This window comes from Podarcis filfolensis (assembly GCF_964270895.1).
Source record: "Podarcis filfolensis genome assembly, chromosome: 7".
Taxonomy (NCBI): Eukaryota; Metazoa; Chordata; class Lepidosauria; order Squamata; family Lacertidae; genus Podarcis; species Podarcis filfolensis.
This window is the reverse complement of record NC_139603.1, coordinates 80,892,662-80,917,864: the sequence shown is the minus strand read 5'-3', so window position 1 is coordinate 80,917,864 and position 25,203 is coordinate 80,892,662. Positions and strand designations below refer to the sequence as shown.

Sequence of the window (25,203 nt, the reverse complement as noted above, 5' to 3'; positions counted from 1 at the left end):
ATTTCATGGCACAACCACCTGGCTATGCCAATTTAAAGCGTTATATAAAGAAAGAAAAATTTCAGCATGTGCAATTAGAAAACAACCACAGAAAGATTCTAAAATCTGAACTCTGAGACATTAACATTTTGTTCTTCTTAGTCAAGTTGGCAGGAGAGGGAGCAGGTTTGAGGTGTTAGTGCTGAAATTTTCGGCTGTGAGATCTGAATTTTCACACACACACACACACACACACACACACACACACACACAAAACCCAGAGTTCCAAAGTCGAATTTGACTATCTCTTCAGCCATTTTGAATAATGGGGATTCGCCACATGTCAAATGATTGTGCAAAATTTTGTATTCAGCAAAAGACCGGACTCAGCGAACACCTACCAGTATCCTCCAGCTCTCGCCCAAGACTGTCAGTGCAGTAACAGTACCCAGAGACTTCTGGGAACATGCGGCTGAAGGATCTGAATGTCAAGAACGCTTCTGAGAATCTAGAAGGAAAATCAACATGCATCACAGGAGACATGGCAACCCCTCTCAACACTTCTACACCCCATCTGATTTTGAGGGGGAAATGGCATTAAGATACTAGATTTGGGTTGGTCAGACATGCTAAACCTTCAAGGATCCATCTTGGGAAGTAAATGAAATGAGCTTTGAAGGACACAATCACCAGATCCTGTATGAACAGAGAGTTTGGTGGCAATGTGCCAGAAGATTTGCCCCAGTACTTACTGGTTTGCCCAATCTATGAAGATTTTGCAGCATTCTCATTGAAATATTTACATTTCTCAGTTGGGAGATTGAGTGGTTATTTGATTAACTTTTTATTAGGATGCAGGTCCTCCCTACACCTCTAAAAAAGTGCCTGTTCTGCCTTTAGACCAGCAAATTTAGGGATAAAAGATTTTGGAGGTGTTAAGTTAAATTCTCCAGGGGAGCAAACCCTTATCTGACGGAATATCTGGTTTTCATAATTATTTTAAGTGCATCATGCATTTCATTCTGTTTTTATCTTTCGTAACGGCTTGGGCTAAAAAAAATGAATAAAGATTAATAATAATAATTGTCTGGTTGTGGAATCTTGATAGTTAGAGAACACCATCTGAGCAATTTAATCTTTTGGGGGTTATTGCAAACCTCACTCCCTTCCTCACTGCAGCTGACACATTCAAAGAAACTCATATCATTACCAGAGCAAGACGAAACACCATCTCCCATAATGCTGGTCCTGCGGTCTTCTACAGTTGCTGAAAGAGCAATTCATTTCTTTGGTTTCCCCCCAGTTTGGATTGATTAGAAAGATCAACTTCATTCAGCCAGCCGTGGAGGCTGCAACATTTAAGGCTTTCCTGCCCTCTAGTGTCATCTGTGACTTTTAACGTATTTTCTCTGTGCCGTTGAGTGAAAGAGCTCTGCTGAGTTCACTGAGGTCAGGGATGGTGGCCAGATGTTCTTGGGCTCCCATCTGCCCCAACCAGCAAGGCCAATGGTTGGGGATAAAGGGAGTTCTAGTCCAACAGAATTATTGTGCTGGAGGTGACTCTTGAGAGTCCCATGGACTGCAAGAAGATCAAACCTCTCCGTTCTTAAGGAAATCAGCCCTGAGTGCTCACTGGAAGGACAGATCCTGAAGCTGAGGCTCCAGTACTTTGGCCACCTCATGAGAAGAGAAGACTCCCTGGAAAAGACTCTGATGTTGGGAAAGATGGAGGGCACAAGGAGAAGGGGACGATAGAGGACTAGATGGTTGGACAGTGTTCTTGAAGTTACCAACATGAGTTTGACCAAACTGCGGGAGGCAGTGGAAGACAGGAGTGCCTGGCGTGCTCTGGTCCATGGGGTCACGAAGAGTCAGACATGACTAAAGGACTAAAAAACAACAAGAAGTCCAACAGCAACAGGAGGAGGAGCACAAGTTCTCCTTCCTTGACTGCATTTTCCACCGGTCCCAGCATCTCGTGTTCTTTCCACCAATGTCCCAGCCCTGGAAAGTTGTGCCATCTCTCCCACAACACCCAGGCTCTTCGTGGTCACAGACCAACCATGAGGGCTAGAATGCCTTCCCATATTTACTAAAGTAGCAGCATGTCTCCTACCTGCTAAAATGGTGAACAAGGTCAAAGACCATCCTGTCCGTTGTGTTGATAAACTTGCACTGGACAGGCAGGAATTCTCCATCAGCTGAACACTGGGGCGGGCTCTTTTCTCCAACGTTGTGCAGGATGCGGCGGTCTCGGATCTCACATTTCCTAGGGCCTGGCAAGCAAAAGGCATAGGGGTTTGCTGAGACGTCACCTTCGTACATGGAGTCTTTGTGGGAGGGGAAAACACTCTTGCAGATTTCATCTCATTACTACAGAATTCTTGTTCTTGCCATCTGTCTGTCTCGAGAGCCAGTGGAGTACGTCTCCCTTTTGGGACGCAAGCCTGGGCAGTGTGTCTGGAGGTCCTGGGCTGCCCAGAGGACAAGACCCCCCCCCTCAACCTCACTGACGTGGCTCAAAGGAAAGCAGGGCAATACATTTTGCACCAGCTTGGCTGCAGGAGTTGCTGGAAGGAGACGTACAAGATGCCATCCAAACACCTTAGGTTTACTCCTCAGACTTGTCTTCTCACAAGGCAGCAGAGGTTTAGGATCAGCGTTTTCTTTCTTTTAGATGGGCTACCTTCCCAGCCCCATCTGCCCCTAACTTTACAACACATGCAGAAACTGCCTCCTTGACCACTGGGAGACCACTCAATCCACAAGAGCCTGTCTTTGTATGCAGAGGAAGTTCCTAGCTCACTGAGGGTCTGAGACCCATCAGCTACCCTCACCTGGTTTAGTGGGCCACTCAAAGCCGTTCCCGGGGTGTGGCCGCTGTCACATGCTGACATCTTCTAGGAGCCACAGGTGACTGCAGGGTGGGGACCAAAGGTGACCAAGCTGCCCCAGAAGGAGCATGACATGTCCCCCACCAGAACGACCCCTCCCCTAACACCCCATAGTAAAGGTAAAAGGGCCCCTGACTATTAGGTCCAATTGTGACCGACTCTGGGGTTGCGGCGCTCATCTCGCTTTACTGGCTGAGGGAGCTGGCGTACAGCTTCCAGGTCATATGGCCAGCATGACTAAGCCGCTTCTGGCAAACCAGAGCAGCGCACGGAAATGCTGTTTACCTTCCCTCTGGAGCGGTACCTATTTATCTACTTGCATTTTGACATGCTTTCAAACGGCTAGGTTGGCAGGAGCAGGGACTGAGCAACAGCAGCTCACCCCATCGCGGGGATTCGAACTGCTGGCCTTCCGATCGGCAAGTCCTAGGCTCTGTGGTTTAACCCACAGCGCCATCCACGTCCCTCTATCACCCCATACTGCGCTGCAAACTGGGATGACCTCTGTTTAAAATCTTGATTCTGCTATGAATAGTGGCTGGCTGGAAAGGAAGGAAGGAAGGAAGGAAGGAAGGAAGGAAGGAAGGAAGGAAGGAAGGAAGGGAGGGAGGGAGGGAGGGAGGGATGATCCCATTTTAACAGAACATGACTTACATTGCTTGGGCTTCCCTCTCTGCCTCGTGCCATAAACCTCCATCCCTTCAGCATCCACACACCAGCACTGACCCAGGCCAGAGTCACACTGTATGGGGTCAAAGTCACCGGAATCCAGACATTGCGGGATGTAGGATGCTGTGCTGCCGTTGACGACCCGACCAAGCAGGATCTGCTGCTTCTGCAGCTGGCAGAAGGATAAACCTATGGCAGGGAAGAAACGTTATTAAATCTGGGGTATTTCCAGGCTTTGAGATACCACCCCCAAATTGTCCTTATTGTCAGGAGTGGCCATGTGGCCCTTGGAAGTAGGGTTGCCACCCGTCCCTAGGAAAACAGGATTGTCCCGTTTTGTTTTCTTTTTTTGTTTTTTAAAGTAATTTTTTATTGTTTTCCTTACATATTCTTTTCCAACAAACCATAATAAAACCATACATTCCCTTTGACTCTGCCGAGTCATGACTCCCTTCCCTCCCTACAATTGGTATATTTAACCCCTTTCTATTGCGCACATCATTCTCATAATAATACTATTATACATTGGAGGTATTATGTCAATCCTGCTAGTGTCTTAACCTCTTTACAATTCTTCTTTAAATATTCAGTAAATTTACTCCAATCATTTTGGTATCTTTGATCTTCCTGGTTCCGGATCCTCCCTGACAGTTTGGCAAGTTCTGCATATTCTGTCAGCCTCACCTGCCACTCCTGGATAGTTGGTATGTCTTGTATTTTCCATCTTTGGCCCAAGAGGGTTCTTGCGGCAGCCGTAGCATACATAAACAGATTTTGGTCTCACATTTTAATTTCTGTTCCTATAAAGCCTAATAGACACGCTTCCGGTCTTTTGGGGAAGGTATACCTAAATATTTTTTTGAATTCATTATAAATTGATTCCCAAAATTTTTTAACCTTGTCACAGGTCCACCACATATGGAAATAATCCCCGTCTACCTTTTTACATTTCCAACATTTTCTTTCTTTTTTCCTATACATTTTAGCTAATTTTACTGGCGTCAAGTGCCATCTATACATCATTTTTAGCAGGTTTTCCTTTAGAGCCATACATCCTGTAAATCTCAAACCCTCCTTCCATAGTCTTTTCCACTTTTCCAATTCAATATTGTGCCCAATATTGATCGCCCATTTTATCATTGATTCCTTTACTTCTTCGTCTTTTGTATACCACTCAAGCAGTAAACTATATATTATAGATAAGGTTTTCCCTAGGATTTATCTAGGCTTGCCCCTTCTTTGGACAAAAGTGCCCCCTGTCCCATTTGGGCTTCAAACAGGAAGCCTTTCCCCCCATATCTGAACTCAACCAGACAAAAATGCCCTTTGCATCACTGTTGATGTGGCTGAAGAGGAGCCCAGTCAGGCACTCGTGACAATAAAGAGAATTAAACCTTGCATGGTTTACTCACAAGCTACTGAGGATCCAGTCTGCTTGCTCCCTGCTATTTCATCTCCATTGCCATCTACACACCAGCAGGAAGTATCTTTCTTTTTGCACTGGATGTTCCTGGTGGACAAATGATAGATTTCCAGTGTCATCAGGTAGTAATAGCTGCCCATCAGAGGTTCTCGAGCTTCATCACTGCAGATGAGCCCGAGGGCTGTCACCAAGTTTTTAATGTTTGAAGTTTAGGGAAGTTTTTAATGTTTGAAGTTTTATTCTGTTTAATATTCTGTTGGATGCTGCCCAGAATGGCTAGGGAAACCCAGCCAGATGGGCGCAGTATAATAATAATAATAATAATAATAATAATTATTATTATTATTATTATTATTATTATTATTATTATTATTATTATTACTATTCACCTTCAAAAAAGTTACCTGGCCACATTATAGCATGAGTGAAACCCTCCTGCACCCTAGGGACAAATGTAAGAGGGGTTGAGGAAAACAAGACAACAGTCCTGTACGTGGTAGAATAGGCTGTACCACTTTGCAATGTTGGCGGCAGGGAATCATGTTTTAGAACGTAAAAACGCAAGGCTCATCGCAAGTAGGGAACTTGCACAGCTAGAAGGAAGCCAGGATAAAACCTCTCTCCCTGGTATGACTGGAGAAACATTACTATTGGGATTTTATTTTACTGTAGAACTCTTTTATTAAAAATGGCGTCTCCTACCAGTAGCCCCGTGTGACACAGTCTGCACTTCCGTCTTAGGATAGGGATTCTACCAGCTTTCTACTGTTCATATGCACCAGGCCTAGGTGATAAACCTTGGCAAGCTAGGCTGGGAAATGGAGCCATGGGTCAGTGGCAGAGAGCATGATTTGAACGCAGGAGGTTTAGTCTTCATCCTTTGCATTCCATTTCATTCATTCATTCATTCATATACTACTTAATGCCAAAATAGACTTCTAAGCAGCTTGCAAAATATAATAACCAATTGCACAACGGTAATTAAAAATGTGCAGTTATTAAAATAGAAATACAATAAAATAATAATGTAAAATCATTAACATATAAGCACCCATAATCAAAACATGCAGTAAAACACTCCCTTTAAAAGAGCGCCATGATTAAGGCAAGAGACTCGGGTAGAGTGATCAAGGGAACACCTATGTACATATGTAAACAGGTGCATCTTCAAATGCCGGCGGAATGCCAGTACAGATGGGACATCTCATATTTCAGCAGGGAGAGGGCTCTACAACACCAAGGCCACCAGTGAAATATTCTGCCTCTATGTCACCCCAACCTGATCTTCATCAGGCCATGGTAAGACTAACCAGGTACTATTTGTTCATCTTAACGCCCTTATATTGGGACTCAGCATCATCGTCTTCCTGCCTGAAACGTCTCATCATACTATAAGCTCATTACCTGAACCGGCCATCTTCCAAGCACTGAGGGACGTAGTCTTCACCTTCTTGAAAGGCCTTTGCCCTTTGAAGCTCACATGGGCGAAGAGGTTGGCTTTCTGCCTGGTACTCTGAATGCAGGAAGAATGTGCACAATTATTGGGGCAGCTGATCCCAACTTCATTCCAATAGAGCTGTTACACCTTTTGCCCACCATCCTACAGCAGGAATGGGAAACCTGTGGCTCTCCAGATTTTGGTGCACGCCAAACCCCATCAACCCCAGTCAGCATGGCCAGTAATTGGGGGTGTTGGGAGTTAGACTCCCAGCAACATCTGGTGGACCAGTTTTCCACATCTTGCTCCTATGGCCGGTTGAAGGATGACCTTATCCCACAAAGGACATGGTTTCTATGCCTTCAAAAGACAGGAATTGAGAACCTGTGGCTGTTCAGATGTTGTCGGACCACAGCTCTCATCATCCTTGATCATTGACTGCTGTGTGGAGCTGATGACACATGACCCTTTGACATTGATGATCGCAGGTTCTTCATCTTTGCTGTACCTGTTCCAGTCCTAACATTTCCTTCTGCCTTCCCCGGAAGAGTGGACCAACGGCAGTAGCAAGTCCATCTGGCTATTCCGTTTCTCAAAATACATTGTCTTCTGCATCCATGGACTTTTGTAATGGCGACATTACAATTCCTGCAAACCCACTTTGACTGCTACGATCCTTTCTCCTCCTGTGATGGAACTCCTATTTGGGGACTTCCCTGGCTTTTTTCTGGCCCATGTAGGACCAGTCTGGATAGTTAGCCTTGGTGAAGATTTGACCTTTTCATCCCCCAAAAAACTTTTTCCAATGAAATGAGGCTGCATTTTAATGTTTTAAGGTTTTAATGTTGTATTTTAATCTTGTTTTTTAAGTTGTATTTCAATCAATTTGTTTTTATATCGGTTGTTAGTGGCCCTGAGCTCGGTCTTGGCTGGGGAGGGTGGGGTATAAATAATAATAATAATAATAATAATAATAATAATAATAATAATAATTACGGTCACATGGAAGTTGGAACAGACTTGTTTTCTCCTGCCCTGGAGGTAGGATCGAGCTAATGGCTTCAAGATGCAATAAAGGAGATTCTGACTAAACATCAGGAAAAACTTTCTGAGAGTAAGAGCTGTTTGACAGTGGAATGGACTCGCTTGGGAGGTTGTGGACTCCCCTTCACTGGAGGTTTTTAAACAAGTTGGGTGGCCATCTGTTGAGGATTCTTTAGCTGCCATTCCTGCATTGGATTAGGCGACCCATGAGGTCTCTTGCAACCCTACAATTCTCATCAGTGTCAAACTACAAGTATGCATGCAGTTGATGCAGTTCTTGGTGTACAACGGTACACAAATAATTAGGAAAATGTAGGTTAAGTGTACTTACTTTCTACCCTGTCCCCAAGAACTTGGGCTCACAGTAGCAGCTTCTCAGCAATCTTCATATCTAATATCCTTTTCTACAAGTGTATACTTAAAACGGCTTTTGCTATCTCTGTGCTTCTTTTTTTATTATTGGTTTTCACATATTACATTACAATACAGATATTCCAAAGCCAACACTATTTCCTCCCCATCCCCCCATAATATTTACTTTTCTATTTCCTCAATCCACCATATTATTCTTTTCTCCTTCCTCCCACTTCCCTCCGCCCTCTCTTGATTTCCTCCATATTATACACTTTACAATAATCTTTGCATTCTGCAGTCTTCTTAAATCATCTGTATATTCTTTCCTTACTAATTTTTCTTCCATCCAGGACTTCACATTTTAATCTAGGCATACTAGCATAAGTTTTTTTGAGCAATATTTTGCCATATATTCATCAAAACATTTCCACTCCTTTTTTAATTTTTGATTTGACTGATTTCTTATTATATCTCTGTACTTTTAATTCAAACACAAAACCTATACCATCCGGGTGTTTGAAGCGACGTTCATGCCTACGTCACATTCAATTTGTTTTTAATGCACAAATTCCATATTTTCAGCTAAAAGGCATTCTTAGAAACTACAACTAATCCAGAATGTGGCAGCTAGACTGGTGAATGGGAGCGGCCGCCAAGACCATATAACACCGGTCCTGAAAGACCTCCACTGGCTCCCAGTACGTTTCTGAGCACAATTCAAAGTGTTGGTGCTGACCTTTAAAGCCCTAAACTGCCTTGGTCCAGTGTATCTGAAGGAGCGTCTCCACCCCCATCGTTCAGCCCGGACACTGAAGTCCAGCTCCAAGGGCCTTCTGGCGGTTCCCTCGCTGCGAGAAGCCAAGTTACAGGGAACCAGGCAGAGGGCCTTCTCGGTAGTGGCACCCTCCCTAACCCTCCCATCAGATGTCAAAGAGAAAAATAACTACCAAAAGTTTAGAAGACATCGGAAGGCAGCCCTGTTTAGGGAAGCTTTTAATGTTTAATAGGTTATTGTATTTTAGTGTTTTGTTGGAAGCCGCCCAGAGTGGCTGGGGAAACCCAGCCAGATGGGCGGGGTATAAATAATAAATTATTATTATTATTATTATTATTATTATTATTATTATTAGCAGCAGCAGCAGCAGCAGCAGCAGCAGCAGCAGCAGCAGCACTGGGGGATTCAAACCAAGCTCTCGCCACCAGCCAAACACAAGTCGCCCATCCACCAGTCCAGCTTTTGAATAGGGAAAGGCAAAGCCTGCATTCCTATTTTTCTAAAATCAAGAGACACCTGTAAGCAAAGGAATGAGGGAAGCGTCACTTACCAAAGAGGTCGGCAGATGCTGTATTAACGAAGCAAAGCAGAGTGATGAGACGTAAGGGCCCCATTGTGGGGGACAGCAAGACTGAGCCCCTCTGAGCAGGTAGAGGGATCTCGCTCAGCCCACTCTTTTGGACCAAGCTTTTATAGCAGATGCTGCTCAGATACCTTCAGCTACGAAGTGGAAGACTGGGCACTAAAGTGGGCTAATGACGCACATTTTGTTTCACAAGGGCCATTGAGTTGGCCCACTCCCACCTGAGATTTCTTCCTTGGTTTCCCTCCAAGCAACTTGAGTGTTTTCCCCCCAGCCACTTAGGAAAAAAGGACAGATCTGGAGAAGCGTCACATGCGAAAAGCGCAGGGTTCACAGGACTCAAATGAATCAGCAAAAAATGAGAACGGGTAACAGCACAATGCATACAACTGGCATATGGTTTAAACCACAGAGCCTAGGACTTGCCGATCATAAGGTCGGCGGTTTGAATCCCCGCAACGGGGTGAGCTCCCATTGCTTAGTCCCTGCTCCTGCCAACCTAGCAGTTCTAAAGCACGTCAAAGTGCAAGTAGATTAATAGGTACCGCTCCGGCTGGAAGGTAAACAGCGTTTCTGTGCGCTGCTCTGGTTCGCCAGAAGCAGCTTAGTCATGCTGCCCATATGACCTGGAAGCTGTACGCCAGCTCCCTCGGCCAATAAAGCGAGATGAGCGCCGCAACCCCAGAGTCGCGCACGACTGGACCTAACGGTCAGGGGTCCCTTTACCTTTACCTTTGGATCCAGGAGCACAATCCCAATAATTCAGAACGAAAGACCACGTGCCAATTGCATCTTTGTGGCTTCCATTACTGAATACTTAGTACAATAGAGATTCAGGGCCCACTGAACTTGCAATCCTTCCAAGATGGCCATGGGTCCTTGCGTGTGGAATGTGCACTGATTCTGCTCCCATTGTTAGCTTAACACAGAGCTTTCCAAACTGTGTGCTGTGACATGCTAGTGTGTAGGTGTGTTGCCCGATCTTCTCCCGGGGCAGGGAAGGGGGCTAGCTTAACCTCTGGTTTGCTACTAAAAGTGAATTACTGTGTCGCGAAATGATGCACGTCTAAAAAGTGTGTCACTTGGGAAAGCTCTGGTTTAATATTTCCCAGACCAAGACACACATCAGGTTTCATATTCACATGAGAAGGGGAAAACCCAGCTGTAGGAAAACTCCGAGCGATGACATGGTTCTGGTGGAAACTGTCCTAGTATTTTCCTGCAACTACAGATAATGCATTTCACTGGCTTTAAGCTGCTGCTTTATAGATTGAGTCAGACCACTGGTCCATCTAGTTCAGTGTTACTTAATGCAAGGTAGTAGTGGATCTCTAGTGTTTCAGACAGGAAGCTTGCTCCAACTCCACCTGGAGATGCTGATGACTGCATCTGGAGCCTTTTTAATCCAGAATGTAGCAGCTAGACTGGTGACTGGGACTGACCACCTGTCCTGAAAGACCTACATTGACTCCCAATACGTTTCTGAGCACAATTCAAAGTGCTGGTGCTGACCTTTAAAGCCCTAAACAGCCTCGGCCCAGTATACCCGAAGGAGCATCTCCACCCCACCCCACCCCGGACACTGTCCTCTGAGGGTCTTCTGGTGATTCCCTCACTGCGAGAAGCGAAGTTACAGGGAAGCAGGCAGAGGGCCTTCTCGGTAGTGGCGCCTGCCCTGTGGAACCCCCTCCCATCAGATGTCAAGGAAATAAACAACTACCTGACTTTTAGAAGACATCTGAAGGCAGCTCTATTTAGGCAAGTTTTTAAGGTTTGGTGTTTTATTGCAGGGATGTCCAACAGGTCGATCGTGATCTCTACCAAGCCCACGAGGTTTTGGTAGATTGCATTCGATCTACCTGGCTCCCTTTCCTTAGCATTGCTAAAACGGACTCATGCCCTTCCCCCCCCTCCAGCATTGTATGATCTCTGGAAGGGAAGACGGAGCTTTTTCTGTGGTGCTGTTTTGATCCATAGCGATCTTTTTGTGAGTGACTTTACCTCTTTGTCCCTTGCCTTTAAAGGTAAAGGGGCCTCTGACCATTAGGTCCAGTCGTGGCCGACTCTGGGGTTGCGGCGCTCATCTCGCTTTAGTGGCCAAGGGAGCCGGCGTACAGCTTCCGGGTCATGTGGCCAGCATGACTAAGCCGCATCTGGCGAACCAGAGCAGCGCACAGGAACGCCATTTACCTTCCCGCTGGAGCGGTACCTATTTATCTACTTGCACTTTTACATGCTTTCGAACTGCTAGGTTGGCAGGAGCAGGGACCGAGCAACGGGAGCTCACCCCGTCGCGGGGATTCGAAGCACCGACCTTCTGATTGGCAAGTCCTAAGCTCTTTGGTTTAACCCACAGCGCCACCTGCGTCCCTTGCCTTTAACCCCCCTCAAAAACAAAACTTCTCTCCTCCCTAAAACAATTCAACAACTTTGAGCTGAACCCCCAAAAAGCGGGGGTAGACCACTGCCCGTTTTTAATTCTGGAAGTGTCTTCTGCAGTCTCTTGGGAGTCTCTAATTCTGCAGTCTCTTGGGAGTTGGCCACCCGTTTTATTGTTTTTAATATTCTGTTGGGAGCCGCCCAGAGTGGCCGGGGGGTGTGTGGTGGTGATGAATAAATGAATGAATGAATGAATGAATGAATAAATAAATAAATAAATAAAGCCAACTATTTTCTCTAAGACGTCATTAAGACCTTCCCACTTTGATTAGGCCCTAGCCTAGAAAGCCATGCAGAGTATTTTAAGCATTGCTTCATGAACACATTTTAAAGCTTACCCAAAATGTGAGATACACTTAAGACATAGCAGAAGCAAGAGTGGGCATCAAGACTCAGCCAAAAGTCTCTTGGTACAGTGGTGCCTCGGGTTAAGAACTTAATTCGTTCTGGAGGTCCGTTCTTAACCTGAAACTGTTCTTAACCTGAAGCACCACTTTAGCTAATGGGGCCTCCCGTTGCCGCTGCGCTGCCGGAGCATGATTTCTGTTCTCATCCTGAAGCAAAGTTCTTAACCCGAGGTACTATTTCTGGGTTAGCAGAGTCTGTAACCTGAAGCATCTGTAACCCGAGGTACCACTGTATATGGATTTTTAAATCCAATGGAGGAACTTCTGTAAACCTCAGCAAGAATCATAGAATCATAGAGTTGGAAGAGACCACAAGGGCCATCGAGTCCAACCCCCTGCCAAGCAGGAAACACCATCAGAGCACTCCTGACATATGCTTGTCAAGCCTCTGCTTAAAGACCTCCAAAGAAGGAGACTCCACCACACTCCTTGGCAGCAAATTCCACTGTCGAACAGCTCTTACTGTCAGGAAGTTCTTCCTAATGTTTAGGTGGAATCTTCTTTCTTGTAGTTTGGATCCATTGCTCCGTGTCCGCTTCTCTGGAGCAGCAGAAAACAACCTTTCTCCCTCCTCTATGTGACATCCTTTTATATATTTGAACATGGCTATCATATCACCCCTTAACCTCCTCTTCTCCAGGCTAAACATGCCCAGCGTCACTCCATGTGAAGGTCACTCCATGGCTTCAAGGCAAGTGAGAAGTACACTGGTGGAGCCAAACTGACGTGTTTGCACCACAATGACCTTGTCCCACCCCTTTCTAGTACGCGGCAACATGGCTCATGGTCAGCTGAGTGCTGCCAGCCTACCACACCATCTGCCATCAAGCAGGTCAAATGACTAGGCTAGACAGAGCAATAGCCTGACTCATCACAAGGGAATTCCGTACTGCAAATTGCAATTGTTACACAAACTGCACATTTCTCAACCTCCTGAAAGGCTTTGGCAAATCGGATGATCTGTAAATTGAAAATAAAATGTTAAGCAGGCCGTGAAGAGTGAAAGGATGCAGAGTATGCAGAATAGTTTAATAAACAGCTTTACATACAGTACCTTACATATAGAACAGTGTATCTGCAAATTTAAATACATTTTTTTTTTAAAAAAAATGTACAGTGGCTTGTACTCTTATCCCGGGGGAACTTCAAGTTTATGGCCTGTCATACAGTTCTCGTATGCTTTTATACATATCACCAGCACTGAAATTGCAAGGGAGGCGTAAAGAGTTCAAGTATCGTGCTGCCGTTAGTTACACAACCTCTTCTGAACAGTCAATATTTTAAAATTTTGCATTTCATTTCATTTTCTTTTCTTTCTTTTTTACAAATTTCAAAACCTGTACATACATTATTTTCATCTTCTTCATCTCTTTCTCTCTTTTAGAAACTCGTGTTAAAAGGCAACGTTTTAAGTATTTTGTCACCAAGGTCTTAGTCTATTGCAATAAAACTAGACTTGTCAATATAAATATGTCTCTAGATTGTATTATGTATATGATTGCCTGTATGTGTGTATCACACCAACACACAGAGAGACATATACACATAATAAAAGGTGTATTGTAGCAGTGGCTGCAGCAAAATTGCAGATGAACAGAAGTGAAGTGAAGGCTCTGGACTCGGTGCAGAAACAATAAAAACAAAAACCGCACAGCAACTAGGTTGACTTTGGTTTCACAATGCTTTGCAAACTCATAATTAAGCGTCCCTAACAGATAGTGAAGAGTTATTCTCCATTAGAGGCGCTCAGTACAAGTAATAGGTTTTTTGCCATATCCGCTCTACAAGGGCAGCTACCAACACTCAGATTTTGATTCATAGGGAGTGATCCTGCAGGCCACTCAGGGCAGGGGTCGGCTACGTTTTTGTGGCATGGGCTGGTTCACGGTCCCGCAGATGCCGCGATGGGCTGGAGCGTGCATGCACGCGCAAATGCTATTTCCGGCGCTCCTTCTGGCGCACAGGAGGCATGCACAGCTTCCCAATGGGTGCAGGAGCTTCCTGCAGCCAATGGGAAGCCAGATAGCATCGAGGAAGGCGGTTCCCACTCTGCTCCGCGCTGGTCTAGCGTGCTGCATGGGAGCCGACTGAGCGAGCGGCGGTTAAACGACCTCCATGGGCCGCTTGTGGCCCATGGGCCTTAGGTTGCCGACCCCTGCTCCAGGGTTACAAATAAGCATGGGAAATGTTTATTTGGAAAAAATGACAACAGGACAAGCTGACCCATTCCAAGCTCCTTGGCATGCAACACAAGTGAATCCCATCAGGAGACACCTGCACAGATGTTGCAATTTCATTGTGCTGTTCCCCACCTCCCAAAGGGTTGTCTGCAAAAACAGCACCAAGTCATGGTCCCATCGGCGTGAGGATTTCTGCAGGCCTCCCCCACTTCTCACCACACCCCTCTAAATCTGTTCTAGGGATTCCCAACCCATCAGAGCAGATTTGGGGACGATGGATGGGAGAGGAGGCAGGTGCAAGTCTTGCTGCAACAAATGGAAATTCTTGCACTGGCGGGACGCATTGCTCGGATGCTGCCCAAAATCTAAAAAAATGTTAACATGGGAAATGGCCCGATTTCACAGCCCATCCGCTGGCATTCTGAATGTTCTGGTCATTCCTCAATCCAGCTGAGGAGCAACAGTAGTTCAGAGAGCTAATGCTAAGCAGTCGTCCAGGACAAAAAAAGTTCTTTAAAAAATGCACTGTAGCCCTGAATACTGTTGCAGCTAAACGCAAATATGATTTAAGTACAATATTGGATGGTTTGCTGGCTGGCATTATGGAGGACTCTGCTAGGGGAGCAGGGGAAGAGGAAAAGGGAGCAACACACAGCAGACGACTCTCATCCTCCCATTTCAGTGGTTTTCGAAAACTTTATTTGGCACTTCTGACAATTACCCTCCCCATACCTGTTTCTAACAAGGAGCGCAAGATCCCCGCAAGGAAGGTTTAGTTTTAAAAAATAATATTCGTGAAGAGGCCACCACAGAAAACAGTCTCTCTTTTTTTCTTTTTTAAAAAGGGAAGCTAGTATTTTTCATTTTCCTGGGTAATATTTGTTGCACCAGGAAAAACAGGCATTGGCTCCATTTTACCTATCCTTCAAGATACCAGGGGGGTGCAAATCTTTCTCTACTATCACACTGAAAGAAAACATTGCGCTTTCATTCCTTCTCCAACACAGCTTCTTAATTTTCCCCCCCCCTTAAGGAAACACCAGTCTGAAGATTTCCCCGACATGGCCTGTGGGAACATCCTGGCAGGCCATATCGTGTGCCCCTTCCTTGATGCTTTCCTCCTCTTTCCCCTTTTCTCAAGACCTTCGGGATAACGGGACATCCAGCACAGAACAAAGGAATAGTGTTCAAGCGTCTTTTTATTTTCGTATTTCACCCCTTCGTCAGTCTCGCGAAGAAGTGCAAGAAATCCATTGTTAAGAGCCTATCTGCGTATTCCTTTCAGCTTTCGCTTTGTCATACGGAACAAAAGGTTGCTATTTGCTGGACTTTCCCCATGTCAGATATGAGCTGCTTGATCCGGCGCTTGAGCTGAGGCAGCCGTGCAAGGGGGTCCGGCGGCTCCAATTCCCCGGTGAAGTCAAGCCAGCTTTCTAAAACTGCACAGACAAAAAGAGATACGAGCGCAGTTAGGGAGAGCAAGACGCAGCAATATTTAGGCTTGGTTCCGGAGTCGCACTAAACCGGGAAGCCCCCAAGCTTCTCAGCATTCTGAGAATAATCCTGATCCCTTTTCTGCTCTGGGACAGCTGTGGGGAGATAGGAAGCACCCACTTCTGGTTTCAACTAACTGTATTGTGTCATTTAATCTGAACAGATCGCAAATGGACAAACACAGGGCATTCAGCTATTCTCAGTTGGTTAGAGCATGGCGCTGATAATGCCAAGGTTGCAGGTTTGATCCCCGTCTGGGACAGCTGCATATTCCTGCATTGCAGGGGGTTGGTCTAGATGATCCTCAGGGTCCCTTCCAACTCTACAGTTCTACAATTCTATGATTCCTAGAGCTGTCAACCAAACTGAATACATCCCATCGTTCAGCCCGGACACTGAGGTCCAGCTCCGAGGGCCTTCTGGCAGTTCCCTCACTGCAAGAAGTGAAGCTACAGGGAACCAAGAAGAGGGCCTTCTCGGTAGTGGCGCCTGCCCTGTGGAACACCCTTCCATCAGATGTCAAGCAAATAAACAACTATCTGACTTTTAGAAGACATCCGAAGGCAGCCTTGTTTAATGATGTTTTGTTGCTTTATTATTATTACTCTGCTTGGAGTGGCTGGGGAAGCCCAGTCAGATGGGAGGGGTATAAATTTTTATTAATAATAATAATAATATTATAAGAGACTTGCTCAAAAAGTGATGATTGTGCACCTTGCATTGCACATTATGCACCAGTTTCTAAACATGTTACCATTCCAGAAACTTATTGCTTTAAGATAGTTACCATCCACTTCCTTTTCAATCAGGTCCATTCTGCTAGCAACTTCGTTCTGTACGTTCTCTATGTGAGTGAGGAGGTTTAGCTGCCACTGAAGATGGGAGTCCACATGTTCTTCGGCTCCTCTTTTTTCATTAAATACAAACACAGTGTTCCCTTCAGCCAAATGCCTCTGTTTGATATCCACAAAACAAAGATTGGGTGGGGGGGGAGAGAGAGTGGAATTAGCAAAATGCGTAGTCACAATTTAAGGCTGTCTCTACACCACACCTGCCCACAGATACAGCCTGATTGAAGATGCTTCCCTGTAGCTGCAGAGTGAGATTAAACAAAACCGCTGCTCTTAAATGACACAGCATAACAAGAGCGCATTGGAGGTGATTTGTTGAGGACTATACAACTACCGTGGGACGCGGGTGGCGCCGTGAGTTAAACCACAGAGCCTAGGACTTGCCGATCAGAAGGTCAGCGGTTCAAATCCCCGCGATGGGGTGAGCTCCCATTGCTCTGTCCCAGCTCCTGCCCACCTAGCAGTTCGAAAGCACGTCAAAGTGCAAGTAGATAAATAGGTACCGCTCCGGAGGGAAGGTAAACGGCGTTTCCGTGCGCTGCTCTGGTTCACCAAAAGCAGCTTAGTCATGCTGGCCACATGACCTGGAAGCTATACGCCGGTTCCCTCGGCCAATAAAGCGAGATGAGCGCCGCAACCCCAGAGTCGGCCACGACTGGACCTAATGGTCAGGGGTCCCTTTACCTTTACCTTTATACAACTACCGTATAGGTTAATACAACTTATAATAATGGCTGTAAAGCAGCACTACACATTGTAAATCATATCCTCGTTAATATGCACTTGAAGTTCTCCAGCAAAATATGGTGGTAGTAAAAATGTAAGACACAATCCAGCAAATGGATTATGGGCACCTGTTTTCAAAATTTTGGTGAGAGTTAAGCACATGCTTGAATTTTCCCAGTGAAATCAACAGGACCTTAAAGAGTTAGCTCTGGCTAGCAGGTTATTATTATTATTATTATTATTATTATTATTATTATTATTATTTAAGTGACATACTTCTAGACATCATATTTGTAAGGAACGGCCCAGCTATCTATGATAAAAATTTCACAAGGCAATGGGGAGTCTGCACAGACTTCCAGTGTTTGTTTGTCAGAGATTGATATTTTGGTGAGAGAAGAAAGAAAGAAAGAAAGAAAGAAAGAAAGAAAGAAAGAGAAGGAGGCTAGCAACTAACATTTAAGTTTTGCACATTTCAAAGGGAGTTTGTGTGGTACTATAAGAGAAGGGGATGACAGAGGACGAGATGGTTGGACAGTGTTCTCGAAGCTACCAACATGAGTTTGACCAAACTGCGGGAGGCAGTGGAAGACAGGAGTGCCTGGCGTGCTCTGGTCCATGGGGTCACGAAGAGTCGGACACGACTAAAGGACTAAACAACAACAACATAAATTCAAAATGTTGGTGCTGACCTTTAAAGCCCTAAACGGCCTCGGCCCAGTATACCTGAAGGAGTGTCTCCACCCCCATCATTCAGCCCAGACACTGAGGTCCAGCGCCAAGGGCCTTCTGGCAGTTCCCTCCCTGCGAGAAGTGAGGTTACAGGGAACCAGGCAGAGGGCCTTCTCGGCAGTGGCGCCCTCCCTGTGGAATGCCCTCTAGTCATATGTCAAGGAGTTGAACAGCTATACAACTTTTAGAAGCCATCTGAATGCAGCCCTGTTTAGGAAAGTTTTCAATACTTGATGTTTTATTGTGTTCTTGTATCTCCTGGAAGCTGCCCAGAAGGGCTAGGACAACCCATTCAGATGGGTGAGGTACAAATATAATTATTATGTCCTGTACAGTCCATGTGCTGCTATGTGCATCTGGTACATAACTGTAATATGTGTAGATAGATAATTTATTACGGTCAAAGACCAGCTCGCATAACACAATAAAAACAGTGTTCAGAAGGATAAAATATACAATCAGAGCAGATTGCAGCAATAGCTCATGAATTAAAATTGAGATATATACATACACCCGTACAACTGAGATTTGGGCTACCATAAAAACTGACCCTGAGACACCCCAAAGGGCGACTTCAGCATTTCCCTAGTAAGCTATTTTATTCTAGAGGATGATCTGTGCGGTGTAATATGTGTAGAAAAATCTTTGTGCTCAACACAGCTCTCCATGCACTGTTGATCAGTTACAGAAAAAGATAAACAAGTTTCAGGTTTCGTTGATTCAAGTCACCAGGTGAAGTACAATGAAAATTAAAAGTGCTAGGTAGAACGTCAAGGTTCAGCTGTTGTTCGCTCTCAACCTACCAAGCACACACAGAACTGGGCTCTATAGCAGATGACCACAGTTGCAAAGGTCACTAATAAAGGCATAGACTTTTAACCCCAACGGTGCATTATAGATTAAGTACATATTGCACCATCATTAGTACTCCTTCAACTGGGCGGACAGGCAGGAAACTGGAGCCTGGGAGGCAGTTCTTGCACACATGGACTTTGGGGAGAGCATCAGCTGAAAAACCGCTATGGATTTGCAAAAAAAGCTGAAACAGAAGACCGAGCAACTGTGGAACTGCCTGTGAACCGAGCAAGTTTTAGCAGGAAGAGAAATAAAATGCAGGAAAGGAAGTGGAAACTACATCTTTTAGGAAAAGAAAAAATCATGATATTTTGACCGCTGCTGCCTACAAACAAACAAACAACAAAACACTGAGCATGAGTTCCTAAAATGCCAAGCTGGAAATGTAACTGTCGAGTAACAGAAGAGAAATTTTGAAATGAGTTTCACTCCTCTTACTCGAGTGGATTGGATGGGGGGAGGCATATTGTGAATAGGAAACAAGTCTGGATAATGTAGTTTTATGCGTTAAGTCATGGAGGCAACCTGCAGTTGGGGAGGGACACAAAGGGAGCAAGAAGTAGGGAGATATGGCTGTGACTCCGTTGCTTGAACTGCTTCTATAGTCAAGGAAATGCTTTCTGATGCGTCCAGCCAAAATTTATCTCTGTAGCGTTATCTATTGTTATCACTGTTACAGTGATCGTTAATTCAACTTCTGACCCGCCCCTCACCAAAAGGTCCCAGGGATGGGCTACAGCAATCTTAAAAAGCAAAATTAAAATCAGTTTAAAAGCAAAAGCAATCAAAATAACAGCGTGGGTCCTAAAACTATGCATTTCAGGTGTCAGAAGGCCAAGGTAGGTAAAGAAAGGCATCTTCAGCATGTGATGCACAAGCATAAAACTTCCCAAATCAAATTCTGTCCTTCTGTCCAGTGCTGGACCAAGTGCCCGACCTGAAGAATTTGGAGCAAATGATTCAGCAGAGGAAACACAGCCCAGAATAATTAAGGAGATAGTACAAGAATACTTGGCTAGTTTAGATGTATTCAAGTCTCCAGGGCCAGATGAACTGCATCCAAGAGTATTAAAAGAACTGGCAGATGTGATCTCAGAACCACTGGCAGTCATCTTTGAGAATTCCTGGAGAACAGGCGAAGTCCCGGCAGACTGGAGGAGGGCAAATGTTGTCCCTATTTTCAAAAAGGGGGAAAGAGAGGACCCAAATAATTACTGCCCAGTCAGTCTGACATCAATACCAGGGAAGATTCTGGAGCAGATCATTAAGCAAACAGTCCGTGAGCACCTAGAAAGGAATGCTGTGATCACCAATAGTCAGCATGGATTTCTGAAAAATAAGTCATGTCAGACTAACCTGATCTCGTTTTTTGACAGAATTACAAGCCTGGTAGATGAAGGGAACGCAGTAGATGTAGCCTACCTTGATTTCAGCAAGGCATTTGACAAGGTGCCCCATGATATTCTTGTAAAGAAGCTGGTAAAATGCGGTCTTGACTATGCTACTACTCAGTGGATTTGTAACTGGCTGACTGACCGAACCCAAAGGGTGCTCATCAATGGTTCCTCTTCATCCGGGAGAAGAGTGACTAGTGGGGTGCCACAGGGTTCTATCTTGGGCCTGGTCTTATTCAACATCTTTATCAACCACTTGGATGATGGACTCAAGGGCATCCTGATCAAATTTGCAGATGACACCAAACTGGGAGGGGTGGCTAACACCCCAGAGGACAGGATCACAGTTCAAAATGACCTTGACAGATTAGAGAACTGGGCCAAAACAAACAAGATGAATTTTAACAGGGAGAAATGTAAAGTATTGCACTTGGGGGAAAAAAAATGAGAGGCACAAATACAAGATGGGTGACACCTGGCTTGAGAGCACTACATGTGAAAAGGATCTAGGAATCTTGGTTGACCACAAACTTGACATGAGCCAACAGTGTGACGCGACAGCTAAAAAAGCCAATGCAATTCTGGGCTGCATCAATAGGAGTATAGCATCTAGATCAAGGGAAGTAATAGTGCCACTGTATTCTGCTCTGGTCAGACCTCACCTGGAGTACTGTGTCCAGTTCTGGGCACCACAGTTCAAGAAGGACACTGACAAACTGGAACGTGTCCAGAGGAGGGCAACCAAAATGGTCAAAGGCCTGGAAACGATGCCTTATGAGGAACGGCTAAGGGAGCTGGGCATGTTTAGCCTGGAGAAGAGGAGGTTAAGGGGTGATATGATAGCCATGTTCAAATATATAAAAGGATGTCACATAGAGGAGGGAGAAAGGTTGTTTTCTGCTGCTCCAGAGAAGCGGACACGGAGCAATGGATCCAAACTACAAGAAAGAAGATTCCACCTAAACATTAGGAAGAACTTCCTGACAGTAAGAGCTGTTCGACAGTGGAATTTGCTGCCAAGGAGTGTGGTGGAGTCTCCTTCTTTGGAGGTCTTTTAGCAGAGGCTTGACAACCATATGTCAGGAGTGCTCTGATGGTGTTTCCTGCTTGGCAGGGGGTTGGACTCGATGGCCCTTGTGGTCTCTTCCAACTCTATGATTCTATGATTCTATGACAGCATTGACCCATCATTCCAGCTGCTCTTTCCAAGAAACTTTTAAATATTGAAAAATTGTCAGCATTCTCCTTTGCCCACACCCTCTTTTCTCTAGGCTGAAGACACTAGACTTTTCTCCTCTGATATCTGAAGCTAATTTTGCCTTCATAAAAATTGCCAGAAGGGCAGCCAGGATATCTTGCCACAGCAAAAACAAGTTAGGAGTTATGATGCGCTTAGGAAATAACCAAAATAAACACAGCACAAGTTTTTGTGGACTAGGACACTTGTCTTCAAACTGGTGGGTCAGGATACACTAATGCAGGCTGGGTCTCCGGCTGTTTTGGGACTACAACTCCCATCATCCCTGGCCACTGGTCCTCCAAAGCTAGGGATGATGGGAGTTGTAGTCCAACAACAGCTGGAGAAACCCTGCACTAGAGGGGCATGGCCTGATCCAAGGTAGGTTGCAACAAGAGGACTACCGCCAAGCAAATATATAGGAAAAAGTTAAGAAATGGGTCCCCAAATGCATGTTTGGGTTAAAAGGGGGTCCTGTATCTGAAAAGGTTGAAGATACCTGGACCAGAGTCTACTTCAGGCATAGGCAAATTCGGCCCTCCAGATGCTCTGGGACTACAATTCCCATCATCCCTGAGCACTGGTCCTGTTAGCTAGGGATCATGGGAGTTGGAGTCCCAAAACATCTGGAGGGCTGAGTTTGCCTATGCCTGGTCTACTTCCATCAGAGGCAACAATAACTTTTTTAGTCTTTAGGTGCTATGGGATTCTTTGTTGCTTCTGCCTTCACGCCTAACCCCACTTACCTGGGAGTAAGCCCCCATTCCCATTGAGTTACTTCTGAATAGTCATGGTTAAGATTGCACTGTAATTCTTGGAAGGTTGCACAAACAAATGGGTAGTTTTACCTGATGGCTGAAACCATCTTCTTTAGATGAATATTGTAAACAGTTTTTATCCTCTAAGGGAAGCTCCTGATCGTCTTCAAAACTGCTGGTGTCGTCGTCTGAGCTTATAGGATCAGTCATCATTTTGCAGTCCTGACTGTAACTCTGGGGTTTCTGGTAACTGTGCTCACTCGTAATGTACGTTTCCTCCATCTTCTGGGGTAAACTAGGGGGCTCTCTATGGTTTTGACCATGATACGTCCTTTCAGGGGGGTTAATGGTATCTGGCACAGCCAATACCCTTCTTTCCACTCCAAGAGTTATTTGGTCTGGATCCTTCCGCACACCTGTGCAAGCCCACAAATGAAGGTCAGGATGATGCTTGTTCCTGGGGAGAAAAAAACGAAAGACAAAGGGGTCAAAGTGGTAGAGAAACGAAGTCGATTTCAGCAGTCTGAAGAGGGGATCTGTGTTAACATTTTTTATGAAAGAGATTCGGGTGAGCAGTTCCACGACATGTGAAGTCTGCAGTGTTCACAAGTCCATCAAGTGGAACCAAGTTTGTCTCATGATACACATAAGTCGGTTGACGTGGGGGCGGGGGCGGCAGGGGAACTGGCTCAAATCTCCGTACGTCAACACTTCTGTCTCCACTTATGGAGGCAGCGAACCAGAAAATGTCCGGTTCGACGCCTGAATGCAAAGCAGGGCCTTTTGTCTTTCTGGAACTCAATCTGACGTGGCAAAAGGGGCGGCTTGTCAAAACAAATTACCGAAGTCCTGCAATGACCAGGCATGCTCACCTGAGCACCCAGAGACGGTACAGCTGAACAATGTGACACTGAAATTGCAACACATTGTCATTCCTCGTGGCAGGACCATGTCACCTCTGAGCGTTGCACGGACCTGGGCACTTTGTTCTTCTTAAACAAATATCTAACGGCGATAACAGCTGGTCGAAACCATCAGGAGAAGCTATGGTAGGAGAGCTGAGCACCTCCACATCAAAACTGGCCCCAGTAAAAAACCAGACGCATTCCTTTCAGGTATAATCACAAACGATATTCCTGACAATCAAAGGAAAGCATTCCTTTACGCAATGACAGCTGCCAGGATGCTTATAGCAAAAAATTGGAAAGGGAGAAAAATTCCAATGAAAGAATGGCAAATTAAATTTTGTGAATATATAAATCTGGCAAGACTCACAGCATTTTTAAGGGGATAATCGGACCAGAAATTATTAAAAGAATGGGGATGTGCTAAAGAGTATATGAAAAAACATTGTTCTGGAGTAAGCATATCGGTATGTAATGAATGATGCTTTACAAGGTTAAAGAAAAAGGAAAATGGTGTAAAAAGTATAAAGATAGAAGTAATCTACATTAGACACAACAACTTAGAAGGAGTAAAAATTTTAAAACAAAGGAAGGAAGTCAATATGTGTATATGTATGTAATGACTACATTAGAATGAAGATATGGTTTTATTTGTAGATGTGTGCTTTTTCTTTTGTTTTTTGTGTTCTGTTTTTCTTTCTTGTTTGCATAGTTTTATTTTGGATTCAATGTTTGTAATTTTTGTTGTAATTTTGCACTGAAAATAAAATTTATAAAAAATAAAAAACTGGCCCCTGCTCCCCTGAAACCATTCTATCCCTGCCACGCAACTACCCCAATTTTTAAGTGTCTGATTGTTCTACCAAGGTAAAGAGAGAATATCCCTAAAAAGCAATATGCAATACCAGAAGGCAGGCTTACTTTAGTATCCCAATCTTCAGCTGCAGCCCGCGCAGTATTTCTGTAACACCATACACGTCAGCCAGGAGGTGGTGCGTCGACACAATCTTTTTGGCATTCAAATGAGAGTAGTTCTCTTTTAAAAACGACAGACCACACATGTGGCCGTTATTCAACCAATCTTTATCGTAGAGATATTTGGCACTCCATCTCTGACCTAGAGACAACGAGGGATTCAGATCTTATTCTCTTGCCACCGTTTTTTGTCTTCTATCAGAGAGCGAATAATGCAAAAGAGTGGGTGCACAGGTGTGTATTTGCACAAGTGCCACCACAGCTGCAGTTACAGGCACTAAGAAACCATGCCCTCCGTTTAATAAACAGACCAACTAAACACATTCATAAACCCATATAGGTTTAAAACTCATAAACAGGAGAAGAAATGCATGAAGGGGCCCTCAAATGGATGTCAACATTGGTGCCAGGAAGGCTTATGGGCTCTTACTATAACTTGGGTAGGTTCCTATCACAGAAGAGATTTGCCTGCCTGACCAATCACCTGGTTTTGCAACTTTGGGATGTTCCTGGGTCTGTACCATGAAGCCCCATTTGTGGTCGTTTTGAGGTGTGGTGATTTGCCAAATTTGGATCCTGAGCATCTTCAGGATTTGGAACACCAGGGGAAGAATTAAAATGGCAGACAGATTGAATTTTTTTCATTTAATTGTATTTGTTTTATTCTCTTTCATTGGGGCGTACTTTAAAAAAAATTAATCTGCCTGCAGCCTTTGGGCATACAGTGGATTATAAATCATAAATAGAGCGAGAGAGAGGAAGCATTGCCCTGGTGGAAGGGTAGAGAGCCTCCGACCCAAGGGCCTAATTTGGCCTGTCAAACCTGTTCATTTGGCCCACCAGGCCATTTGGCCAAGCCATACCCACCTGCCACATCATGCCATTATATTATTATTATTATTATTACTACTACTACTACTACTATTACAGTGGTACCTCTGGTTATGTACTTAATTCGTTCTGGAGGTCCATTCTTAACCTGAAACTGTTCTTAACCTGAAGCACCACTTTAGCTAATGGGACCTGCTGTACCGCTGCTGTGCGATTTCTGTTCTCATCCTGAAGCAAAGTTCTTAACCCGAGGTACTATT

The 25,203-nt window shown here is 44.8% G+C and overlaps 2 protein-coding genes across 6 annotated transcripts in view; both read right to left on the bottom strand.

Annotated features, from left to right (window-relative positions):
- Nucleotides 1-9,332, bottom strand: part of TG (thyroglobulin) — a 172,061-nt gene extending 162,729 nt beyond the window's left edge. Inside the window, exons 1-6 of the mRNA XM_083624258.1 lie at nucleotides 9,127-9,332; nucleotides 6,370-6,478; nucleotides 4,955-5,052; nucleotides 3,528-3,731; nucleotides 2,096-2,255; nucleotides 381-487 (exon numbers count right to left, since the gene is read on the bottom strand). Coding sequence (XP_083480384.1) covers nucleotides 381-487; nucleotides 2,096-2,255; nucleotides 3,528-3,731; nucleotides 4,955-5,052; nucleotides 6,370-6,478; nucleotides 9,127-9,190 — 742 coding nt within the window. The 5' untranslated portion in view covers nucleotides 9,191-9,332. The remainder of the gene's footprint in view (nucleotides 1-380; nucleotides 488-2,095; nucleotides 2,256-3,527; nucleotides 3,732-4,954; nucleotides 5,053-6,369; nucleotides 6,479-9,126) is intronic.
- Nucleotides 9,333-13,013: 3,681 nt separating this feature from the next.
- The window catches only part of PHF20L1 (PHD finger protein 20 like 1), a 58,519-nt gene continuing 46,329 nt past the window's right edge, over nucleotides 13,014-25,203 (bottom strand). For all 5 annotated transcript variants that reach the window (XM_083621942.1, XM_083621943.1, XM_083621939.1 and 2 more), the window contains 4 exons: nucleotides 24,059-24,254; nucleotides 22,323-22,689; nucleotides 16,467-16,632; nucleotides 13,014-15,624 (listed from right to left, as the gene is read on the bottom strand). In XM_083621942.1, the coding sequence (XP_083478068.1) occupies nucleotides 15,482-15,624; nucleotides 16,467-16,632; nucleotides 22,323-22,689; nucleotides 24,059-24,254 (872 nt within the window). In that variant the 3' untranslated portion in view covers nucleotides 13,014-15,481. The remainder of the gene's footprint in view (nucleotides 15,625-16,466; nucleotides 16,633-22,322; nucleotides 22,690-24,058; nucleotides 24,255-25,203) is intronic.